At 40.8% G+C, this 21,449-nt stretch overlaps 1 protein-coding gene and 1 long non-coding RNA gene across 2 annotated transcripts in view; one reads left to right on the top strand and one right to left on the bottom strand.

Annotated features, from left to right (window-relative positions):
- LOC125962886 (uncharacterized) overlaps positions 1–21,449 on the bottom strand; it is a 309,781-nt gene that overhangs the window by 91,567 nt on the left and 196,765 nt on the right. The gene's annotated exons all lie outside the window — the stretch shown is intronic.
- LOC101274423 (cytochrome b-c1 complex subunit 7-like) lies at positions 9,599–10,018 on the top strand. Its single transcript, XM_033427966.2, has one exon. It carries the CDS (start codon positions 9,708–9,710, stop codon positions 9,945–9,947), a length of 240 nt encoding a protein of 79 aa, XP_033283857.2. The 5' UTR covers positions 9,599–9,707; the 3' UTR covers positions 9,948–10,018.

Raw genomic sequence — 21,449 nt, 5'->3', positions numbered from 1 at the left:
CTTCATTTCTTTTTCATTTATTTCTGATCTGATTTTTATGATTTCTTTCCTCCTGCTAACTTTGGGGTTTTTTTGTTCTTCTTTCTCTAATTGCTTTAGGTGCAAGGTTAGGTTGTTTATTCGAGATGTTTCCTGTTTCTTAAGGTAAGATTGTATTGCTATAAACTTCCCTCTTAGAACTGCTTTTGCTGCATCCCATAGATTTTGAGTCATCGTGTCTCCATTGTCATTTGTTTCTAGATATTTTTTGATTTCCCCTTTGATTTCTTCAGTGATCACTTCGTTATTAAGTAGTGTATTGTTTAGCCTCCATGTGTTTGTATTTTTTACAGATCTTCTCCTGTGATTGATATCGAGTCTCATAGCGTTGTGGTCGGAAAAGATACTTGATACAATTTCAATTTTCTTAAATTTACCAAGGCTTGATTTGTGACCCAAGATATGATCTATCCTGGAGAATGTTCCATGAGCACTTGAGAAAAATGTGTATTCTGTTGTTTTTGGATGGAATGTCCTATAAATATCAATTAACTCCATCTCATTTAATGTATCATTTAAAGCTTGTGTTTCCTTATTTATTTTCATTTTGGATGATCTGTCCATTGGTGAAAGTGGGGTGTTAAAGTCCCCTACTATGAATGTGTTACTGTCGATTTCCCCTTTTATGGTTGTCAGTATTTGCCTTATGTATTGAGGTGCACCTATGTTGGGTGCATAAATATTTACAATTGTTATATCTTCCTCTTGGATCGATCCCTTGATCCTTATGTAGTGTCCTTCTTTGTCTCTTCTAATAGTCTTTGTTTTAAAGTCTATTTTGTCTGATAGGAGAATTGCTCCTCCAGCTTTCTTTTGGTTTCCATTTGCATGAAATACCTTTTTCCATCCCCTTACTTTCAGTCTGTATGTGTCTCTAGGTCTGAAGTGGGTCTCTTGTAGACAGCAAATATATGGGTCTTGTTTTTGTATCCATTCAGCCAATCTGTGTCTTTTGGTGGGAGCATTTAGTCCATTTACATTTAAGGTAATTATCGATATGTGTGTTCCCATTCCCATTTTCTTAATTGTTTTGGGTTTGTTATTGTAGGTCTTGTCCTTCTTTTGTGTTTCTTGCCTAGAGAAGTTCCTTTAGCAGTTGTTGTAGAGCTGGTTTGGTGGTGCTGAACTCTCTCAGCTTTTGCTTGTCTGTAAAGGTTTTAATTTCTCCATCAAATCTGAATGAGATCCTTGCTGGGTAGAGTAATCTTGGTTGCAGGTTTTTCTCCTTCAACACTTTCAATATGTCCTGCCACTCCCTTCTGGCTTGCAGAGTTTCTGCTGAAAGATCAGCTGTTAACCTTATGGGGATTCCTTTGTGTGTTATTTGTTGTTTTTCCCTTGCTGCTTTTAATATGTTTTCTTTGTATTTAATTTTTGACAGTTTGATTAATATGTGTCTTGGCGTATTTCTCCTTGGATTTATCCTGTATGGGACTCTCTGTGCTTCCTGGACTTGATTAACTATTTCCTTTCCCATATTAGGGAAGTTTTCAACTATAATCTCTTCAAATATTTTCTCAGTCCCTTTCTTTTTCTCTTCTTCTTCTGGAACCCCTATAATTCGAATGTTGGTACGTTTAATGTTGTCCCAGAGGTCTCTGAGACTGTCCTCAGTTCTTTTCATTCTTTTTTCTTTATTCTGCTCTGCAGTAGTTATTTCCACTATTTTATCTTCCAGGTCACTTATCCGTTCTTCTGCCTCAGTTATTCTGCTATTGATCCCATCTAGAGTACTTTTAATTTCATTTATTGTGTTGTTCATCGTTGCTTGTTTCATCTTTAGTTCTTCTAGGTCCTTGTTAACTGATTCTTGCATTTTGTCCATTCTATTGTCCATTCTATCTCCAAGATTTCGGATCAACCTTACTATCATTATTCTGAATTCTTTTTCAGGTAGACTGCCTATTTCCTCTTCATTTGTTAGGTCTGATGGGTTTTTATCTTGCTCCTTCATCTGCGGTGTGATTTTCTGTCTTTTCATTTTGCTTATCTTACTGTGTTTGGGGTCTCCTTTTTTGCAGGCTGAAGGTTCGTAGTTCCTGTTGTTTTTTGTGTCTGTCCCCAGTGGCTAAGGTTGGTTCAGTGGGTTGTGTAGGCTTCCTGGTGGAGGGGACTAGTGCCTGTGTTCTGGTGGATGAGGCTAGATCTTGTCTTTCTGGTGGGCAGGTCCACGTCTGGTGGTGTGTTTTGGGGTGTCTGTAGACTTATTATGATTTTGGGCCGCCTCTCTGCTAATGGGTGGGGTTGTGTTCCTGTCTTGCTAGTTGTTTGGCATAGGATGTCCAGCACTGTAGCTTGCTGGTCGTTGAGTGAAGCTGGGTGCTGGCGTTGAGATGGAGATCTCTCGGAGATTTTTGCTGTTTGATATTATGTGCAGCTGGGAGGCCTCTTGTGGACCAGTGTCCTGAAGTTGGCTCTCCCACCTCAGAGGCACAGCACTGACTCCTGGCTGCAGCACCAAGAGCCTTTCATCCACAGGGCTCCTTAATTTGGGATGATTAGTTGTCTATTCAGGTATTCCACAGATGCAGGGTATATCAAGTTGATTGTGGAGCTTTAATCCGCTGCTTCTGAGGCTGCTGGGAGAGATTTCCCTTTCTCTTCTTTGTTCTCACAGTTCCCAGGGGCTCAGCTTTGGATTTAGCCCCGCCTGTGCGTGTAGGTCGCCGGAGGGCGTCTGTTCTTTGCTCAGACAGGACGGGGTTAAAGGAGCCGCTGATTCGGAGGCTCTGGCTCACTCAGGCCCGGGGGTAGGGAGGGGCACGGAGTGTGGGGCGAGCCTGCGGCGGCAGAGGCCGGCGAGACGTTGCAGCCTGAGGCGCGCCTGTGCGTTCTCCCGGGGGAGTTGTCCCTGGATCCCGGGACCCTGGCAGTGGCGGGCTGCACAGGCTCCCCGGAAGGGCGTGTGGCTAGTGACCTGTGTTCGCACACAGGCCTCCTGGCGGCGGCAGCAGCGGCCTTAGCGTCCCATGTGTCCCATGTCCGTCTCTGGGCTCCGCGCTCTTAGCCGCGGCTCGCGCCCGTCCCTGGAGCTCTCTCAAGCAGCGTTCTTAATCCCCTCTCCTCGTGCACCAGGAAACAAAGAGGGACGTAAAAGTCTCTTGCCTCTTCGGCAGGTCCAGACCCCTCCCCGGACTCTCTCCCGGCCAGCCGCGGTGCACTAACGCCCTGCAGGCTGTGTTCACGCCGCCAACCTCAGTCCTCTCCCGGCGCTCCGACAAAAGCCGGAGCCTCAGCTCCCAGTCCCGCCCGCCCCAGCGGGCGAGCAGACAAGCCTCTCGGCTGGCGAGTTCCGGTCGGCCCGATCCTCTGCGCTGGAATCTGTCCGCTTTGCCCTCCGCACCCCTGTTGCTGTGCTCTCCTCCGCGGCTCCCAAGCTCCCCCACTCCGCCTCCCGAAGTCTCCACCCGCGAAGGGGCTTCCTAGTGTGTGGACACTTTTCCTCCTTCACAGCTCTCTCCCGCTGGTGCAGGACCCGTCCCTGTCCTTTTGTCTCTGTTTAGTTTTTTCTTTTGCCCTACCCAGGTACGTGGGGGGTTTCTTGCCTTTTGGGAGGTCTGAGGTCTTCTGCCAGCGTTCAGTAGATGCTCTGTAGGAGTTGTTCCACGCGTAGATGTATTTCTGGTGTATCTGTGGGGAGGAACGTGATCTCCGCGTCTTACTCTTCCGCCATCTTCCCGGAAGTCCTCCCACTCATTTATTTTTAATACTCATATATTTAGTCTATTATGTACTATAGGCATCTCTTGTTTTTGCACTGTAGCTACTTTTTGCTGCTCTTTTTTTTCCTTCTGGCTCTTTGATGGTTTGCCCTCCTCCAAACTAAAGTAAATCAGTATAAGATCCTTCTCCAAATAAAGCAAAATAATTAGCATGCTTGGATTTACCTTCTATCTCTGTCATCCCCTTGATGTGGAGATGTATTATGGGACATGTTTTTAAAATGTATAATTAGTGCTAATTTTGATTTAACAAGAAGTCTTACTAATTTCTCTGCTTAGTGTTGCTTATTTTTTTAAATAAATTTATTTACTTTATTTTATTTATTTATTGTTTTTGGCTGCGTTGGGTCTTCATTGCTGCGCGCAGGCTTTCTGTAGTTGCGGCGAGCGGGGGCTACTCTTCGTTGCGGTGCGCGGACTTCTCACTGCGGTGGCTTCTCTTGTTGCGGAGCACGGCCTCTAGGCACGTGGGCTTCAGTAGTTGTGGCACACGGGCTCAGTAGTTGTGGCTCGTGGGCTCTAGAGTGCAGGCTCAGTAGTTGTGGTGCACGGGCTTAGTTGCTCCACGGCATGTGGAATCTTCCCGGACGAGGTCTCGAACCCGTGTCCCCTGCATTGGCAGGCGGATTCCCAACCACTGCGCCACCAGGGAAACCCCAGCGTTGCTTCTTGAACCCCACTGTCTCCTTCTGTTGTTGAACCCAAGTTCGTGTGCCCCACGCACAGTGAAGCCAAACCAGCGTGTGTGTATGTGTTTCTGTGTCTGTGCCTGTGTGTGGCACCGAGTATTGTTCAATTTATTTTGCTCAGCAAGTGGTTGGGTCAGTCTTTATTCTTTCTATTGACTATTCTTTATTTACCATTGAGAAATCCTGACATATTGAGTTGTACTTCCATTATCTCTATTTTCTCTTTCCAGAAATATTTAAGGATATTGGAATTTATGAATCTGCTATGCAGTTACCCTGTTGAGCTTTTTATTTTCTAATTATTATTTTTAATATCTAAGACTATAATTGACAACACTTGTTTCTCTTCATAGGTACAAATCCCTTTTACTCTCTAAGGATACAAATTAAACTTATTTTAAAACCCTGTCCCATTTGCTCCTCTTATCCTGTTTCCTTAGTTGGAAATTCTTTCGTTTGCTGGGTCTCTTGTCTCCCCTTCATAATTGGCTTTCGTTAAACGTGTAGAAATTTGGGCTTGTATACTCAACTTTGTAATCAAAATCTCTGGATAGACCAGAGATGCTACAGTGATTTCTATTTTCAATGCATTTGAAGTAAGACTAGTGGATGGACAGCTGAACTGCCAGGCACTGAACCTCAGCAGCTTATCCTCTATGATTGGTTTCCCTGTCCCTCTCAGGGATATGACTTTATTCTTTGATTCAAGATCCCACAAGAGACTGACAGGCATTCCGCTTTGCTAGTGTATGTCTCAGTTCATGCAGGAATATCCCTGACTACTCTTGCTGCTGCCCTACACTAACAAACATGCAGGAGCCAGCCCCTTTCTGCTCCTGGGATCATGGACACCCAGGAGGGAAGAGTTCTTAGTGTTGTTCTCTCCTTTTGATGTGGACCTCACTTCCAAGCATTTGGGTCTGCTATCTCCTTTTTCAGTACAGTTCTCTTGGTTTTCTACCTTTCAGAACTTTCTCAGAGTTTCTGGTTTGCCAACGTTCTTCTTTTTGTTTTTGTAATTGATGATGCAGTCATTAATTTATCATATCTTTGCTATCATTTCTAAAGATTTTATTAAGGAGGGGGAGGCTATGTGTTCAGTATAGAATTCTGAAACAGAATTCATCATTACTTTTTTCCCTCCAGGGTTAATATATTTTATATTATATAATACTTAATAGTGTGTAATATTAGCTGATATGAAAGTAAGACTCACTTAATAAAAAATGTTTCACAGAAAGAGTCTACATATATGTCCCTTCAAAAGAGGCATATTAATCATTTTTTCAAATGCCAATGTATCAGAAAAAGCCATTCCCCTTTCAGGTCACAAGCTAATTCTTCTGCTAACAAATTAATGTAATGAGTTAATGCTACCACTAGAGTAAGAACTACTTAATTGTCATAATTAATTGAAGCTAAACATAATCATTGCATAATCAGGCAAGGTACATTTTGAGATGCTGTTTCACTGATTTTTCATGGTGGTTTCTCGTTCCCTGAACTTAATGATAAAATTGAGCAAATCACAGTGTGTCTCTCAGCAATTAGTTCCAATTAGTCAGATTTAAATTCTGTCATGAGTCATGTACCTTGTTTCTTTAGTTATATTTCTCCAGTACGATCTAGAACTTAAGGATATGTACCCATTAATTAAGAAAATCACATTAATTTCCAGAATACACTTCTCAATAACTTTAATTTTGTCATTTATTCTAAAATATCTGGTGAATACAAATGAGTATGTGTATCCTATAAAATATTAATAAAATAAGCTCCCGTGTACCAATCACCAGCTAAGAAATGTAACATATCCAAAATTTGAAGCCCTCCGTTTGTCCTTTCTTGACTCCTCTCTTATTCCTCCAGGGTAGTGATTATCCACATTTAGCATTTGTATTTTTATACTGATTCTCTTTAAGATTTCTGTGGCACATGTGGACATACACATGCATTCTTAAAATGCAAAGAGTTTAAACTGTTTTCTAAAATTCTTATAAATGGTATTCCTCTACCATTTGCTTTTTTATTCAGTGTTATGTTTCTGTGGTTAACCCATGTTGATGAATTTAGTACTAGGTTGTTAATTTTCTCTACTGTGGAGTGTTCCATTTTATTATTATTCCAGAATGTTCTTAACCTTTCTCCTAAAACAGGCATTTATATTACTTTTAGTATTGTTGCTGTTCTTGGTTTTTGTTTTGTTTGTGCTTTTTTCTGTTATAAAAATGTGGCTAAAAACATTTTTGTTTATGTTTCCTATGTGCACATAGAAGAGATTCTCTAGGGTAATAGCAGGAAGTAAAATATCTGGGTTGGAGGTTACACTATTTTAAAAATTAATGAATAGTGCCGAATTTTTTCAAAGTACTTATTTATAATTCCACTAGGAATCTATAAGATTTCCCCTCACTCATATGCATACCACTTGGTATTGTCGGGCTTTAAAATGTTTTGCCTATCTGATTGTCTTAGTAAGCTTGGGCTGCCATAACAAAATACCATAGCCTGGGTGGTTTAAGCAACAAAAACTTATTTTCTCACAATTCTAGAGCCTGAAAGTCCAAGGTCAGGTTACCAGCATAGTTGGGTTCTAATGACGGCTCTCTTCCTGGACTGCAGATGGCCATCTTCTCACTCTGTCCTCACTTGGCAGAGAGGGATGGAGGGGAGAGAGAGAGAGCTCTCTCTGTGTCTTTTCTTATAAGGACACTAATCCTATGGGATTAGGGTCTCACCCTAATGATGTCATTTAATCTTAATTAATTCCTTACTCCAAATACAGTCACATTGGGTGACATCAACATATACATTCTGGGGGAGACACAGTTCAGTCCATAGCACTGGTGGACTGCAAAGACATCTCATTCTAGTTTTCCTTCAAACTTCCCCAACGTGTAATGAGATCAAGCATGTTTTTCTAAGTTTATTGGTCATTGAGGTTTCCTCTTTCTGTAAATGTCCTTTGATCATTTTTCCTTAGTTTGCTTACCTTTATATGGACTTATACAGATTTTTATATCTTTATATGGATCTTTAAATGAATTTTTATAATTTCTTAATGTATTTTGGAGAATAATTCTTTGTTGATGATGTAAGTTGCAAATATTTCCTCCTAGTTTGTGGCTTATATTTTCAATTTCTTTATAGCATATTTTGATCACCAAAAGCTCTTAATTTTTTAAATAAATTTATTTATTATTTTATTTATTTATTTTTTGGCTGCGTTGGGTCTTCGTCGCTGCACGTGGGCTTTCTCTAGTTGCGGCGAGTGGGGGCTGCTCTTTGTTGTGGTGTGTGGGCTTCTCATTGCAGTGGGTTCTCTTGTTGTGGAGCACGGGCTCTAGACACGTGGGCTTCAGTAGTTGTGGCACGCGTGCTCAGTAGTTGTGAGTCACGGGCTCTAGAGCGCAGGCTCAGTAGTTGTGGCACACGGGCTTAGTTGCTCCGCGGCATGTGGGATCTTCCTGGACCAGGGCTCGAACCCATGTCCCCTGCATTGGCAGGTGGATTCGTATCCACTGCGCCACCAGGAAAGCCCAAAAGTTCTTTATTTTTTTAATGTTATCACATTTATCATGTTTCATTAATAGCTTATACTTTTATATGTAGTTTATAAAACTCCTTTCCACCCAAAGCTCATAAAGATAGTCTCCTATTTTTCTTCTAGAAATTTTAAAGTTTTGCTTTCCTCACTTAAGTTTTTAAACTACCTGGAACTAATTGTGTGGATGATCTGTAATTAGGATCCTTTTTTTTTCTTTATAGATTAATTAATTAATTAGTCAGACCACTGTTTATTGAGAAGCCCATCCATTCTCCACTGATCTGAAATGCTCTCCTTGTATCTGTTTCTGGGCACTCCTGTATCATTGGTCTATTTTTTTCTATCCCTGTATGAATTCTTCCCTGTCCTAATTACCATACCCTTTCACTTTATTATATAGTAATATCTCCCATAGTAAATAAGCTCACCCTATTTTTCTTCATGAATGTACATACAGAAAGGAGAAAGAGACTCCTTTCTCTTCCGTATAAATTTTTGAATTAGAATCTTTTGTGATTTTCATTGAACTTCCATTGATTCTATACACCACTCTGAAGAGAAGTGGTATATCTACATTGTTTTGATTTTCTAACCATGAACAATTATTTGGTGTCCTTTAGTGACTTCTAATAAGTTCCTAAATTTTTTCATATATAGATTCTGCCCAGCTTTTATTACATGCTTCTGATTCCAGGTCTGTAATCTACAACAGAGAGGACAGAAATTGAACTGTTCAGTAACACTATGGTTAAAAAAAAAAAAACAAACTGGACCTAGGTGGATGGTACTTGGGGCACCAGCATACAAGATCTCCCCAATAATCTCTCAGTTGCCCCATCCACTAGAAAGATAGTGAAGAGACTCTAGACAAAGAAAACTCCAATCGTGGTTTTGTAATTAAATCACTGTGCCTTTAGGGTAGTTATTTTACATGCGTGAGCCTCAGCTTACTCATGTGAAAAATTAGAAAGGAAAACAAACCCCAAAGTGTTCCAATCTAGCCTTATATGAATTTTATTAGGAGAAGATTCATAGTAAAGAGAACAACTAACAGGGTCATGAAACTTTCAAACATTATCTTCTGACTTAGCTTTCTTGCAATAACAAACAACCCTCATTTACAGTAATTTATAGGAATAAACTTTTTTTCTTGCTCACAAGTCATTAGCTGTGGGTTGGCCATGGCTGCTGTAGATCTGATCAGCTCTGCAGCTTTTGCACCTGTACCCTGGAACTCTCCCTGTGAAATGTTGTCCCAAAGCACTACTTGCTAACCTAACAGTTTCTCACATGAATTGTCAATAAAAATTAAAATTGTTTTAATTACAGTGTATTTGTTCTGCTTATAAAGGCAATATTGCTTAGGAAAGAGCATCTGGAATCCATAAAAAAAATAAGAATATAATGCAAGTGACCCGTAAATCCAATAGCTGGATATGGTTAATATTAATTTTTTGATACTTTTCCTTTTAGTTTTCACCTTTGTGTCAGTGCATATATATATATAAGTTTTAATAAAATCAGAATTATGTTGTGCAAGTCATTCTGTAATCTTATAACAAAACCTAATGTATAAGACTTACCCAGCAGGCAACGCTTCTGTCTCAGGTTAAAACGGTGAGTAGGCCTGCCGTTGCAGCGTCAAGCAAGTGGCTGGAGGGTATTCGAAAATGGTATTACAGTGCTGCCGGGTTCGATAAACTGGGCTTAATGCGAGATGATACAATATGTGAGAATGACGATGTAAAAGAAGCCATAAGAAGGCTTCCTGAGAACCTTTATGATGACAGGGTGTTTCGCATTAAGAGAGCACTGGACCTGACCATGAGGCAGCAGATCTTGCCTAAAGAGCAGTGGACAAAATATGAGGAGGATAAATTCTACCTTGAACCACATCTGAAAGAGGTTATTCAGGAAAGAAAAGAGAGAGAAGAATGGGCAAAGAAATAATCATGTAGTCTAAATCTGGATACGGCTATCCTAAAGTATTTTTATGAAGCTGGTTAAACCTAAAATGTACAATGTAGAACTATCTGGGCTGTAAATGTATTAATTTAAATAAATCTCTACTATAATTATTAAAAAAAAGAAAAACCTAATGTATATTGTAATCATATATTTCTTTGTCTTTATGGACTTTAAATACAGGAATGTAAATGGCTGCATAATGTCCCAGAATATGCATGCTTCATAACTTAGTTAACCCTTTCTCCATTGTTAAAGTGTTTCCTTTGTTCTGCAGCTGTAAGTAAGGCTGCAGTTCATGTTTTTGTAAGTAAATCAGAATATTGGTCATCTATTACATCTTAATGAAAGATTTCTAGAAGAGTAACATGAATTCTGGTGTTGGGGTGAGCTTATGTCAAACTCACCACATAAACCTGACATCTCAGTGTAATGGGGGATAAATACGCCTGCAGTTGAAGTCATATGACCATGAGTTATCTGGTTGTTGAGAGTAAACCCAAGGGCAGGCCACGTTCAATTGACTAGGGGTGAGGGGTTTAGTTGGAGGAGGTAGGTAATGAAGTAATGTAGGAAAGAGGTCTTGCATTAGCGAGTCCCATTTTTATGCCAGGCACTGTTGTTTTGGTTTTTTCGGTTTTCTGGCTGCGTTGGGTCTCTGTTGCTGCATGCGGGCTTTCTCTAGTTGCGGTGGCGAGCGGGGGCTACTCTTCGTTGTGGCGCGCGAGCATCTCATTGCGGTGGCTTCTCTTGTTGTGGAGCACGGGCTCTAGGCATGCGAGCTTCAGTAGTTGTGTCTCACGGGCTCTAGAGCGCAGGCTCAGCAGTTGTGGCACAAGGGCTTAGTTGCTCCGTGGCATGTGGGATCTTCCCAGACCAGGGATCGAACCCGTGTCCCCCGTATCGGCAGGCGGATTCTTAACCACTGCATCACCAGGGAATTCCTACTGTTTTGTTTCTGAGCTGTTTGTTCTGCCTTCCTGCTGGCACTATCCTGCTAGCAAGTCCTCCTCTTGCCTTGGCCTTTGCGTTAGTGTTTATACTATCTGACCAGCCAGTCACATGTCCTCAATGGGCACACACTTACAACTTATCTTCCACACACACAGCAAATTTTACTCACTCTTATACATCTAAACATCTGAACTAGTTCTTATGCCAACCAGTATGACCATATCAGCTTATCTATGCAGGACTAGTTTTTACTGTACGTATTTGTTCTTATTAGAGCCAAGAGGACATTTAATTCACATGCTATTTGCCTTTTAGAAAAGCTTCACAAGGATATGGTGGCATATATGGCACCATATGTAGCCCTAGATCTTCAGGAAACAATTCAGCAGTGACCATAATTTGGGGCAATGCAGATGGGAAAGCCTTCTCTCGAGGTCAGATCCACATCATGACATGATTACTACTAGAAAGGGAAGAATCCTGATTGGCTTCAGCTGACCAGGTAGAATACATTTATTACAAATATTTATTTATGTATTGTTAACTTATTTTATTGAAGTATAGTTGATTTACAATGTTGTGTTAATAACTGCTTTACAGCAAAGTGATTCAGTTATACATTTACATACATTCTTTTTCATATTCTTTTCCATTATGGTTTATCACATGGTATTGAATATATTGAATATAGTTCCCTGTGCTCTACAGTAGGAACTCATTGTTTATCCATTCTCTATATACTAGTTTGCATCTGCTAACCCCCAACTCCCAACCTGTCCCTCCCCCACCCTCCCTGCCCATTGGCAACCACAAGTCTTTTCTCTGTGTCTGTGAGTCTGTTTCTGTTTCATAGATAAGTTCATTTGTATCATGTTTTAAATTACGCACGTAAGCAACATCATCATATGATATTTGTCTTTCTATGTCTGACTTGACTTAGTGTGATAATCTCCAGGTCCATCCATGTTGTGGCAAATGGCATTATTTTATTCTTTTTGTGGCTGAGTAGTATTCCATTGTATATATGTACCACATCTTCTTTATCCATTCATTTGTTGATGGACATTTAGGTTGTTTCCATGTCTTGGCTATTGTGAATAGTAATGCTGTGAACATAGGGGTGCATGTATCTTTTTGAATTATAGTTTTGTCTGGATATATGCCCAGGAGTGGTATTGCTGGATCGTATGGCAACTGTATTTTTAGTTTTTTGAGGAAGCTCCATCCTCTTTTCCACAGTGGCTGCACCAATTACATTCCCACCAACAGTGTAGGAGGGTTCCCTTTTCTCCACACCCTGTCCAGCGCAAGTATTTATTTTTATTAAGCACTTATATAGTGCTTACTATACTCCATGCCTAAGAACTTTATAAATATCATCTGATTTGATCCTTACAACTCTATGAGGTAGGTACTATTTTTATTATCTCCATTTTATAGTTTAGGAAACTAAGGAACAAAGAATGTAAGCAACTTTCATAAGGACAGTCAGAAGTTCAACCAGAAGAGTTGGCTCCAAAGTCCAAGCTTTGTATGAGGCAGTATGTTAGGACTAGGGCCAACAAAATTATTTTAACAAAATCACTAACCTTGACCTCAAGGATAGCATGGATCTGAACTTACAAGTTGAACCAAATGATGAAAATATTGTGACCAGGTCAAAAATAAAGGGACATATATAAAGATCTTTAGGACTAAAAATGAAGAAACTATTAATACTACAAGGAATTAATGACACTATCAATTCTGCATAGGGTATGTTGGGAGGGTACAGAGAGGAGATGACATTTGAACTGAGTCTAAGAATGAGTAAGACATGAAGGAGTTACATGTCAGCACTCAAAGAGTGAGTTCCAGCACTCAAATTATTTCTCAAACTAGAAGGGAAAGAAGTCTGCCAAACTATGTATATTAAGGGCTGGGGGATGTGTCTCTGGGCACACAGCGTGATTATATTTCCCAGAATCCCTTGCAGTCACAAGGAGCCACATGATTAAGTTCCGACCAATTGAATGTGGACAGAGCTGCATTCTGTTTCCAAGCCCTGCCCCTAAAAATCTCCTGTGTGATCCTCTGCATTATCTCTTCTATCAGTGATGTGCAGAAGATCCAGCAGAGTTTAGGACCTTTAGGACATGAGGGATAACAAAGCCACAAGATGGAGAGAAACTGGATCTCTGAGATCCCCCCATGGAAGGGTGCCCGCTAGTCATACACAACTGACTGTACTTTGTATGAACGAGAACTAAACATTTTGTTGGGTTAGGCTGCTAAGATTAGGGAGTTTGTTACAGCAGCTAGGATTTTTTTACCCTAATTAATAAAGAAATCATTAATTTACAACTTAAGTTTTTAATCTCCCTACTTCCCTGTGGATCAAGGACCTAATGAGTTATAGGAAGAAAATATAAAGCTATTTTATGAAGGAAAATATGGAAGGACATGCATGCTAATTCACATGGGTTGTATGTACAGGGTGAAATTCGAGGTAATTGGCATGTGTGTGGGGAAGAGAGAGAGAGGTAAACAGTGAAAGAAAAGGAAAAAAAGATCTAAAATGGGGTTGACAAACTACCACCTGCAGGGCAAATCCAGTCCACCATCTGTTTTTGTAAATAAAGTTTTATTGAAACACAGCCCTGCTCATTCATTTATGTATTGTCTGTGGCTGCTCTCGCCTACAAGGGCACAGTTAAGTAGTTGCAACAGAGACCACGGGATCCATAAGCTGGAAACATTTAGTCTCTGGCCCTCTATAGAAAAAGTGTGCTGACCCCTGGTCTCCAAAGAGCATGTACATATTCACCTTCATGCATCTATGTAAAATTATATATATGTGACATGTATATGACATATGCGTAAATACTTTTAAACAAATATTAATAAGAGAAAAATAAAGCTATATTTTCTTTGCACTTGTAAGTAACAGTGTGTTGAAACTTTAGCCCATATCCTGGAAGTTGCATCCATGTCAACAGTTTGCATGATTCTCCAGGGCACAGTTAAATGATTTTTCCAGGCGTTCATCCTACCCTGCCCCTCTCATAATGTCTTCATGCTGTCTTCGCATGGCATTTGACCTGCAGTTATCACCCCTGTCACTTTCATACATCGTGCTCCTACATCACTTGTGCTCTGCTAACTAGCTCCACACATGAGTTAGGCCATCAGATTTTTCTATTTAAGAAGCTCCTCTCAGTAAATACTTTCCAGGGACACTAGACAGGATAATTTTCCTCAGTAATGTTTCTCCTGACATTCTTTCTCTGAGTAACTTCAAGAGCGACTACGTCCTGATGGAAACAAAAAAACCTAAGGAAAGGCTGCCCATTCTCTGACTCCAGAACTTTCAAAATTAGGAGAATATATTTCTCCACCCAAGAATCTCTTATTACAAATGTACAGAGGGTTTAAAGAAAGTGTGTAAAAGGCTGGATTGGCATTTTTATCCATCTCTGTGTGAGTCCAAAGGGAGAATCTTGGGTAAAATCTGTAAGTATGAACACTGATTTGAAAAATTGCCTGAAAAGCAAACTTCTTATGAGGAGTCCCTGAGAGTGGGAGAGGAAAATGGGGAAGGAGGGAGAAGACAGAGGCAGATACTCTTGGTCTTTGACCAAAGCAGGCCGTCCCCTGCTATTTCCTATTCCTCCACCAGTACTTTTTTTTTTTTTTTTTTTTGCTGTACGCGGGCCTCTCACTGTTGTGGCCTCTCCCGTTGCGGAGCACAGGCTCTGGACGCGCAGGCTCAGCGGCCATGGCTCACGGGCCCAGCCGCTCCGCAGCATGTGGGATCTTCCCGGACCGGGGCACGAACCCGTGTCCCCTGCATCGGCAGGCGGACTCTCAACCACTGCACCACCACGGAAGCCCCCACCAGTCCTTTTTAATAGTGTGTACACCTGCTCTTTTTATGGAATGAAGATAAATCTAAAATGACCATGTGACCCAGCAATCCCACTCCTGGGCATATATCCAGAGAAAACCATAATTTGAAAAGATATACGCACTCCTATGTTCGTAGCAGCACTATTTATAATAGGCAAGACATGGAAGCAACCTAAGTGTCCATCGATAGATGAATGGATAAAAAAGATGTGGTACATATATACAACGCAATATTACTCAGCCGTAAAAAGAATGAAATAATGCCATTTGCAGCAACATGGATGGACCTAGAGATTATCATAGTAAGTCAGACAGAGAAAGACAAGTATCATATGATATCGCTTATATGTGGAATCTAAAAAAAAAATGATTCAAGTGAACTTATTTACAAAGCAGAAATAGACTCACGGACATAGAAAACAAACTTATGGTTACCAAAGGGGAAGGGGGAGAGGGATAAATTAGGAATTTAGGATTAACAGATACACCCTAGTACATATAAAATACATAATCAACAAGGACCTACTGTATAACACAGAGAACTATACTCAATATCTTGTAATAACCCATAATGGAAGAGAATGTAGAAAAAATACATGTATTTATATTTTGTATGTATAACTGAATCACTTTGCTGTACGTCTGAAACTAACACAGCATTATAAATCCACTCTATTTCAATAGAAACTTTTTTTACAAAATAAAATAAAATGATCTCTCTTACACGCACACGCACACACACACACACACACACATCCACATCCACACATGAACTATTCTAACACTCTCTGTAGCACTGCCTGTCATCCTTCAGTCCCTAAAATCACCATCGCCCACAAGCTATATTCAGTCAGCTGCTGGAGGACAAATTGAAGAGTTTCATTTTTTAGCTGGAGAGGTGTCCAACCTTTATAAAAAGGAAAACTCTTCTTACAGACTTCCAGTTTCAACTTATGTTGTTTTTATCACAATGTTATGTAGTATGTACAAACATAATATATGAATAGGTCTCCAGTGTTGAGTGCCTCTCAGAGCCAGGAATTCTTGTAAGGACTTCAGTGACTAAGCTTGTTTTGTGTGCACAAAAATCCTTTGATGTCAAAACTGTTATTATCCCTATTTTCTAAAGCCAGTTTTCAAGCATAGGCACGATCGTTGCAGACCCATGACCTTAACCAGTATTCTCCTCCTAAATGTTTATTTCTTTGAAACAAAGATAACAAGAAAACATAGTTTAAAATTGCGTGTGAACAAAGCAGTAAAACCAAGAAAATTAAAACACACAGACACACATACACACCATACCTGCACTCCCATACATATGCATGTATGTGTGTGTGTGTGGTGTGTGTAGAGAGAGAGACAAAAAGAGAGGGGGAGAGAGACAGAGACAGAGAGAGACAGAGAGACGGGAGGGAGAGAATGCTGTGGCAGCTTGTCATTTCTGTATACCAGTTTCTGTATTAGTCATTTTTGCTTGCAGTGACAAACAGTCCCCCAGAACTTAATGGCTTACAGTCATAAACATTTATTTCTCACACACGTAGCGTGTCGGCAGTGACACCTTAGCTGTGGGTCAGTTGCATGGACTGTGGCTTTGCTCAGCTCTGATTGGCTCTGCTTTGCTTCCCTTGTCTTCCTCATTCTAACGTGCAGGCTCAAGGAGCTCTTGAGGCGGTCTGCCCATTTCTGGCCAAGAGGATGTGCAAAAGGCTAAGCCAGACCACACAGCCATACTCAAAGCTTTTGTTTGAACTTGATCTATATCACATGACCTCCTATTTCATTGGCCAAACATAAGTTATGTAGCCAAGTCTAGAATCAGTGGGGCAGAAAGGTCCTCTGAGAAGGAGGCAAGAGAATGAATAGCTGTGAGCAGTAATACAATACACCGCCTCTTCTTTATGCGTTTAAAGATCGCAAGGCCAAATTCCGTTATCAGCTACCCCACAGCTAACTATCTTATGGTGTCGTCACAATCCATGCTTATTGACTAAGAGAGCTAATTCATCCCGGAGAAGTTTCTCTGGAATAAGTATGCGTGCACTGCTTTTATCCTTCCATTTCATTGCAAAGATTTCTGCATTATCAGCATGCTAATTTGAAAGAACATTAAAGAACTGAAAATTTTTTTAAAAATCTTGTTGCTTTTTTGCTTCTGTATTAGCACAACTTATTCTGCACAGGCTCCAGCTAGAGGGGCTCTTCAAACCAAAGAGATTTTAGGATGCATTCAGAGAATCATATACTTTTACATCCTTTTTTGTTACCTTAATTACGTTACTGTTTGCATTCCAAATGCTACTTTATTGAATTTCAATTCAAATTCAGATTATGGTCTCCTGGATAAGAAGGCATTGCTAGCCTATGCTTATTGTTATAAATGGCCCTTGGAGAAATCTGAAGCTTCTGTTGCATTACCTTAAAAATTTGAATGTTCCTTTTGATCCAGAGAGAGGACAAGTTGGACTAAAATGCCTATTGCGGTAGGAAGCTGGCATTCTAAAGAATATGATTTTTGTAAAACTCATTTATTTGAGCATTACATCACCAGCACTGGCTCAATTTGATGTTAATGTTTAATTCAGAATGTCCATTTTGCTAGGCAAATGAGAAATCCTGCTGTTAGCTTTTTGAGTAATTCAACTGTCTACCATGTATTTTCCTTTCATTGGAGCCTTTAAGGTCCTTGACTTCAATCTATCCCACCCACACCCCATTTCTTTTTGTTGCATGCATCACTGGTTCCAAGGGGACATGGGACAGCCTTCTGAAAGCGTTTCTTTCTTTTATTGTGTCCCTGGCTATTCTTTGTCAACTTCAGAGCTTCAGTCTCAGTACATATGAACCCTCAGGAACGCCACAGGATTAAATCAGAAAAGCCAGGTGAACAGTGAAGCATGGCTTAGATGGTGCAAATGGAACCCTGAGATTTTATTGTAGGTGGACATGTCTGGCCAGACAGTGGGACAAGAAGTAATGGGGTTCAGGACACACTACCTCAAAATATGGCACCTTAACATACGGAATATTTTAAACTGAAGGAATTGGAGAAATGGCAGGTGCTGGAAGGACTCTCTGACTTTCCCGTGAAACAGATCATAAGATCTTCTTGTGAGAAGTACCCTCCCGATACTTGGAGGAAAGGAGCATCCTGATGTCCACAGATGGAGGGACACCGAGAGGAATCTGAAGCAACAGGCCTTGCTAAGTTTCCCAGAGTTGACTACCCTTAGCTCATACCGTTTTGTCCTGTCATATTTTTCCATGACTTTCCACTCATCACCAAGCCTAATATAGAAACATTCAAGTGTAACTGTTTCTTCAGGTCTTCATTTCCTTTTTTAAGGTTCCCAAGTCATGTAAAAAATACATTAAATAAATGTGTATGCTTGTCTCTTGTTTAATCTTTATTTTGTTATGGAGACGTAGCTGAGAACCTAAGAGAGGTAGAGGAAAGAATTTTTTCCTCCCCTACAAGGGAGATGTGTTATCTGGTCATGTTTAATCTTTAATAAGCAGGAAATGTGTCAAATTTCAATATCTTTTTTGATTTATAAGTTTATAGGGGGAAAGAGCGCTGGTACCCTAAAGCAGGCAAAATGGTTCCCTCCTGTAATATACATACTGCTGTATGTATACATACTGTATGTATACATACATACTGTAATATGCATAACTGCTACTCAAATTTCATCTGCAAAACCGCAGCAACGGCACCTCAGCGATCATTAGAAATGCAGAAATCTCAGGACTGATTCTTGACCTACCGAATCAGAATCTGAATTTTTACATGTCCCCAGGGATGTTAGAACATTAAAGTTTGAGAAGAGCATACCAGGGAATTCGACACATCATTTCATCAGAAACAGACTATGAATACACCAAGGCTGGAGTGTGAAGATAGAGATATGTATTCTTTTGGTACAGATCGTTTCTGGTACCCAAACTCCTTTTCCACCACTGTCTTTCCTTGTGGTTCTATCCCAATCCCACCCCACCTACTTTACTGTCCAGCTTCCAAAGCCTTCCAGGTGCTTCATCCATCCAAGGCGTCCCAAAAGCCCTCACCAAGACCAGGTCTCCATCTAACCTGTACAGTGGAATCTCCGTTAAAGCTTGAAAAGATTGATACCAGAGTCTCACCCTCAGAGTTTCTGATTTAATTAATCTCCTGGACATTCCTATGTGCAGGTCAAGTTGAGAACTTGTCCACTAGTCCTGCTCTTCTTTAACTCTCTTAGAAGACATAAGATTGATTTTCTATGATCCACACTAAAAGGTTTATAGAAGTTAATGACTTACTTGATAAATCCAAAGAGCGTTTCCATCTTGACTGGGGAACTACCTCACCCAAAAGGCTAATCTCTAGTGGTTTTCAATTTCCTACTCTTCAGAGGGCTACTCGAATCAAACAAGGAGAGTAGCTGCCCTCTTCTACGGAGGCTGAGGGATCGCTGAGGATATTCAGAGGGTGGCTTGACATCTTCCCAGTGGGGTAGAGAATCACCATTGCTTTTATCATAAGGAAGCCGTCAGCTCTCTTGGGCCCATGAATGAGGAGTTCCTGACTCCTTGGTACATTCTGGCTGCCTGGGTGGCAAATAGCTATGTTGCTCCCCTCTTCCTAGAATGGCTAAGAAGACAGAAGAAATCCAAAACATCAGGAATGATCAGACTTTGGTGATGCTTATCATCTGTCAGCATGGCTCACAACTTGGAAAAGAATGTGTGGAAGGGCCTCCTCTTCTCAGGAGAAATCCAGTGCTATTCTGCTGCCAAAGGGGAACCAGTGAAGCACCTCAAGCATCTTCTGCTTTGTCTCTACTCTTCAGTGGATATTTGCTTTTTGCCTAACCAGCAGCTATTCCATACTTTTCCCTTCTTAACAGGACCCAGTCGTATCCTACTATGGAGCAGCTGGGATTTCTGAATGGAATTATTCTCTGTGCCGGCTCTAATGGTGAGGCCTAATTGGCCTAAACCAAACATTCGTCCCAGTGATTGGTTCAGGGATGAGTTGTAACCTAGCTCTAAGCCAATCTGTAAAGACCTTCCTGGCCAGTTAGCTAGTGTTATGATCAGAATGTTTGTGTGCCCCCCAAATTCATATATTGAAGTCCTGACCCCCAGTGTGATGGTATTTGGAGGTGGGCCTTTGGGAGGTAATTAGGTTTATAGGAGGTCATGAGGGTGATGCCCTCATGCCATCATGAGGTGGCCTTATAAGTAGAGGAGGAGGTATAAGAGCCCTCTGTCTCCACATGCATACACCAGAGAAAGGCCCTGTGAGCACACAGCGAGAAGGCAGCCATCTGCAACCCAGGAAATGGACTCTCACCAAACACTGAACCTGTTGGCACCTTGATCTTGGGCTTCCCAGCCTCCAGAACTGTGAGAGATAAATCTCTGTTGCTGAAGCCACCCAGTCTGTAGTATTTTGTTATAGCAGCCTGAGCTAAGACAGCTAGTGATTGGTTACTATGTGGATGAGGGTGGCACACACCTAAGTTGATCCAATCAAAGCAAAGGCAGGACACTGTCCAGTCGTTGAAGGAAAGAAAGCTTTCTCTCTAGGACTGAACCTGAAAGGAAAGCGTATAGCCCCAGATGCTTCTGGAATGCTCTCGTAGACAGCGATGACACCATGGGTGGCAGCATGGAGAGACAGAAAGAATCCTGCCATGCCATTGAACTTTCCATGTGTGTGACACTGCAGATGGCCTTATGTGAATTGGTGTGAATCAGGATTTCTGTTACTTTGAAACTGAAAATGTCTTAGCTGATACATGTCTTGATCTGGACTAAATGTCCCCAGCTCTTACAATGGCGTGATAGTCTCTTTGTGCCCTTATGATGAGGAGAATGCTGCTTTACCAAGAACAGGCTCAGAACACTGGTTCTCAAACTGATCTGCACACTGGAATCACGCAGGAGTTTCAAAAGATACTGATGCCTGTGTGTCATCCCCCAGAGATTCTGATTTAGTTATTTTGAGTATGATTGTGCTTTTATGTGTCTGCCTGTCTTATTTGCTTAATTTTGGTGTGAGAGGGCAGGTGGCAACTGAAAAGAAGTGGGAAATTTTGATATAACAAATAAATAAGCACATATCAAATTTAAAATTTTAATATTACCATGCCCAGGATGCTTCTTCTCCTAGCCATGACCCCTAGGACTCTGGGATAAGAGGAAAAAAGAAATAATCCCAGTTTATAGAATCTTGAGGGGACTTCATTAACCTTATGATACCCAGAAAACCAAGTCAGTGAATGATGCCATTTCCTGAGTTAATTTCCGAGAAGCAGATGTTCACAAAGGTTTTATGGGTCCCAGTATGACAATATCTTCTCTAGTCTCTGCTCTGTTCTCCATCTCTTCTCCAGTCACCAAGACAACCCACATAGATTATTAGCCAAGAAACCCGGAAGGGACACTTTTAGTGTTTTACCTCATCTCCTTTCTTAGTTCAGAGAATGATTCATATTTGAGAATTTCCTGGGATAGATGAATTAGAGATTCTCAAGCTCCAAAACTATGACAGGTCAGACTGTGGGAAGGGACATATCCCTATTCGAGAGCCATTGAAGACGTAGCAGTGGTACACCAAAACAAATATTAGTTGCAGTAAAAGGAAGAAAAAGA

Source organism: Orcinus orca, chromosome X (genome assembly GCF_937001465.1).
Source record: "Orcinus orca chromosome X, mOrcOrc1.1, whole genome shotgun sequence".
NCBI lineage: Eukaryota > Metazoa > Chordata > Mammalia > Artiodactyla > Delphinidae > Orcinus > Orcinus orca.
The sequence above is the reverse complement of the archived record's forward strand: the minus strand, read 5'-3'. Positions and strand labels throughout refer to the sequence as shown.

What these genes read in the sequence shown, in the direction of transcription:
- LOC101274423 (XM_033427966.2), top strand. Translation starts at nt 9,708, where the DNA reads ATGCGAGATGATACAATATGTGAGAATGACGATGTAAAAGAAGCCATA.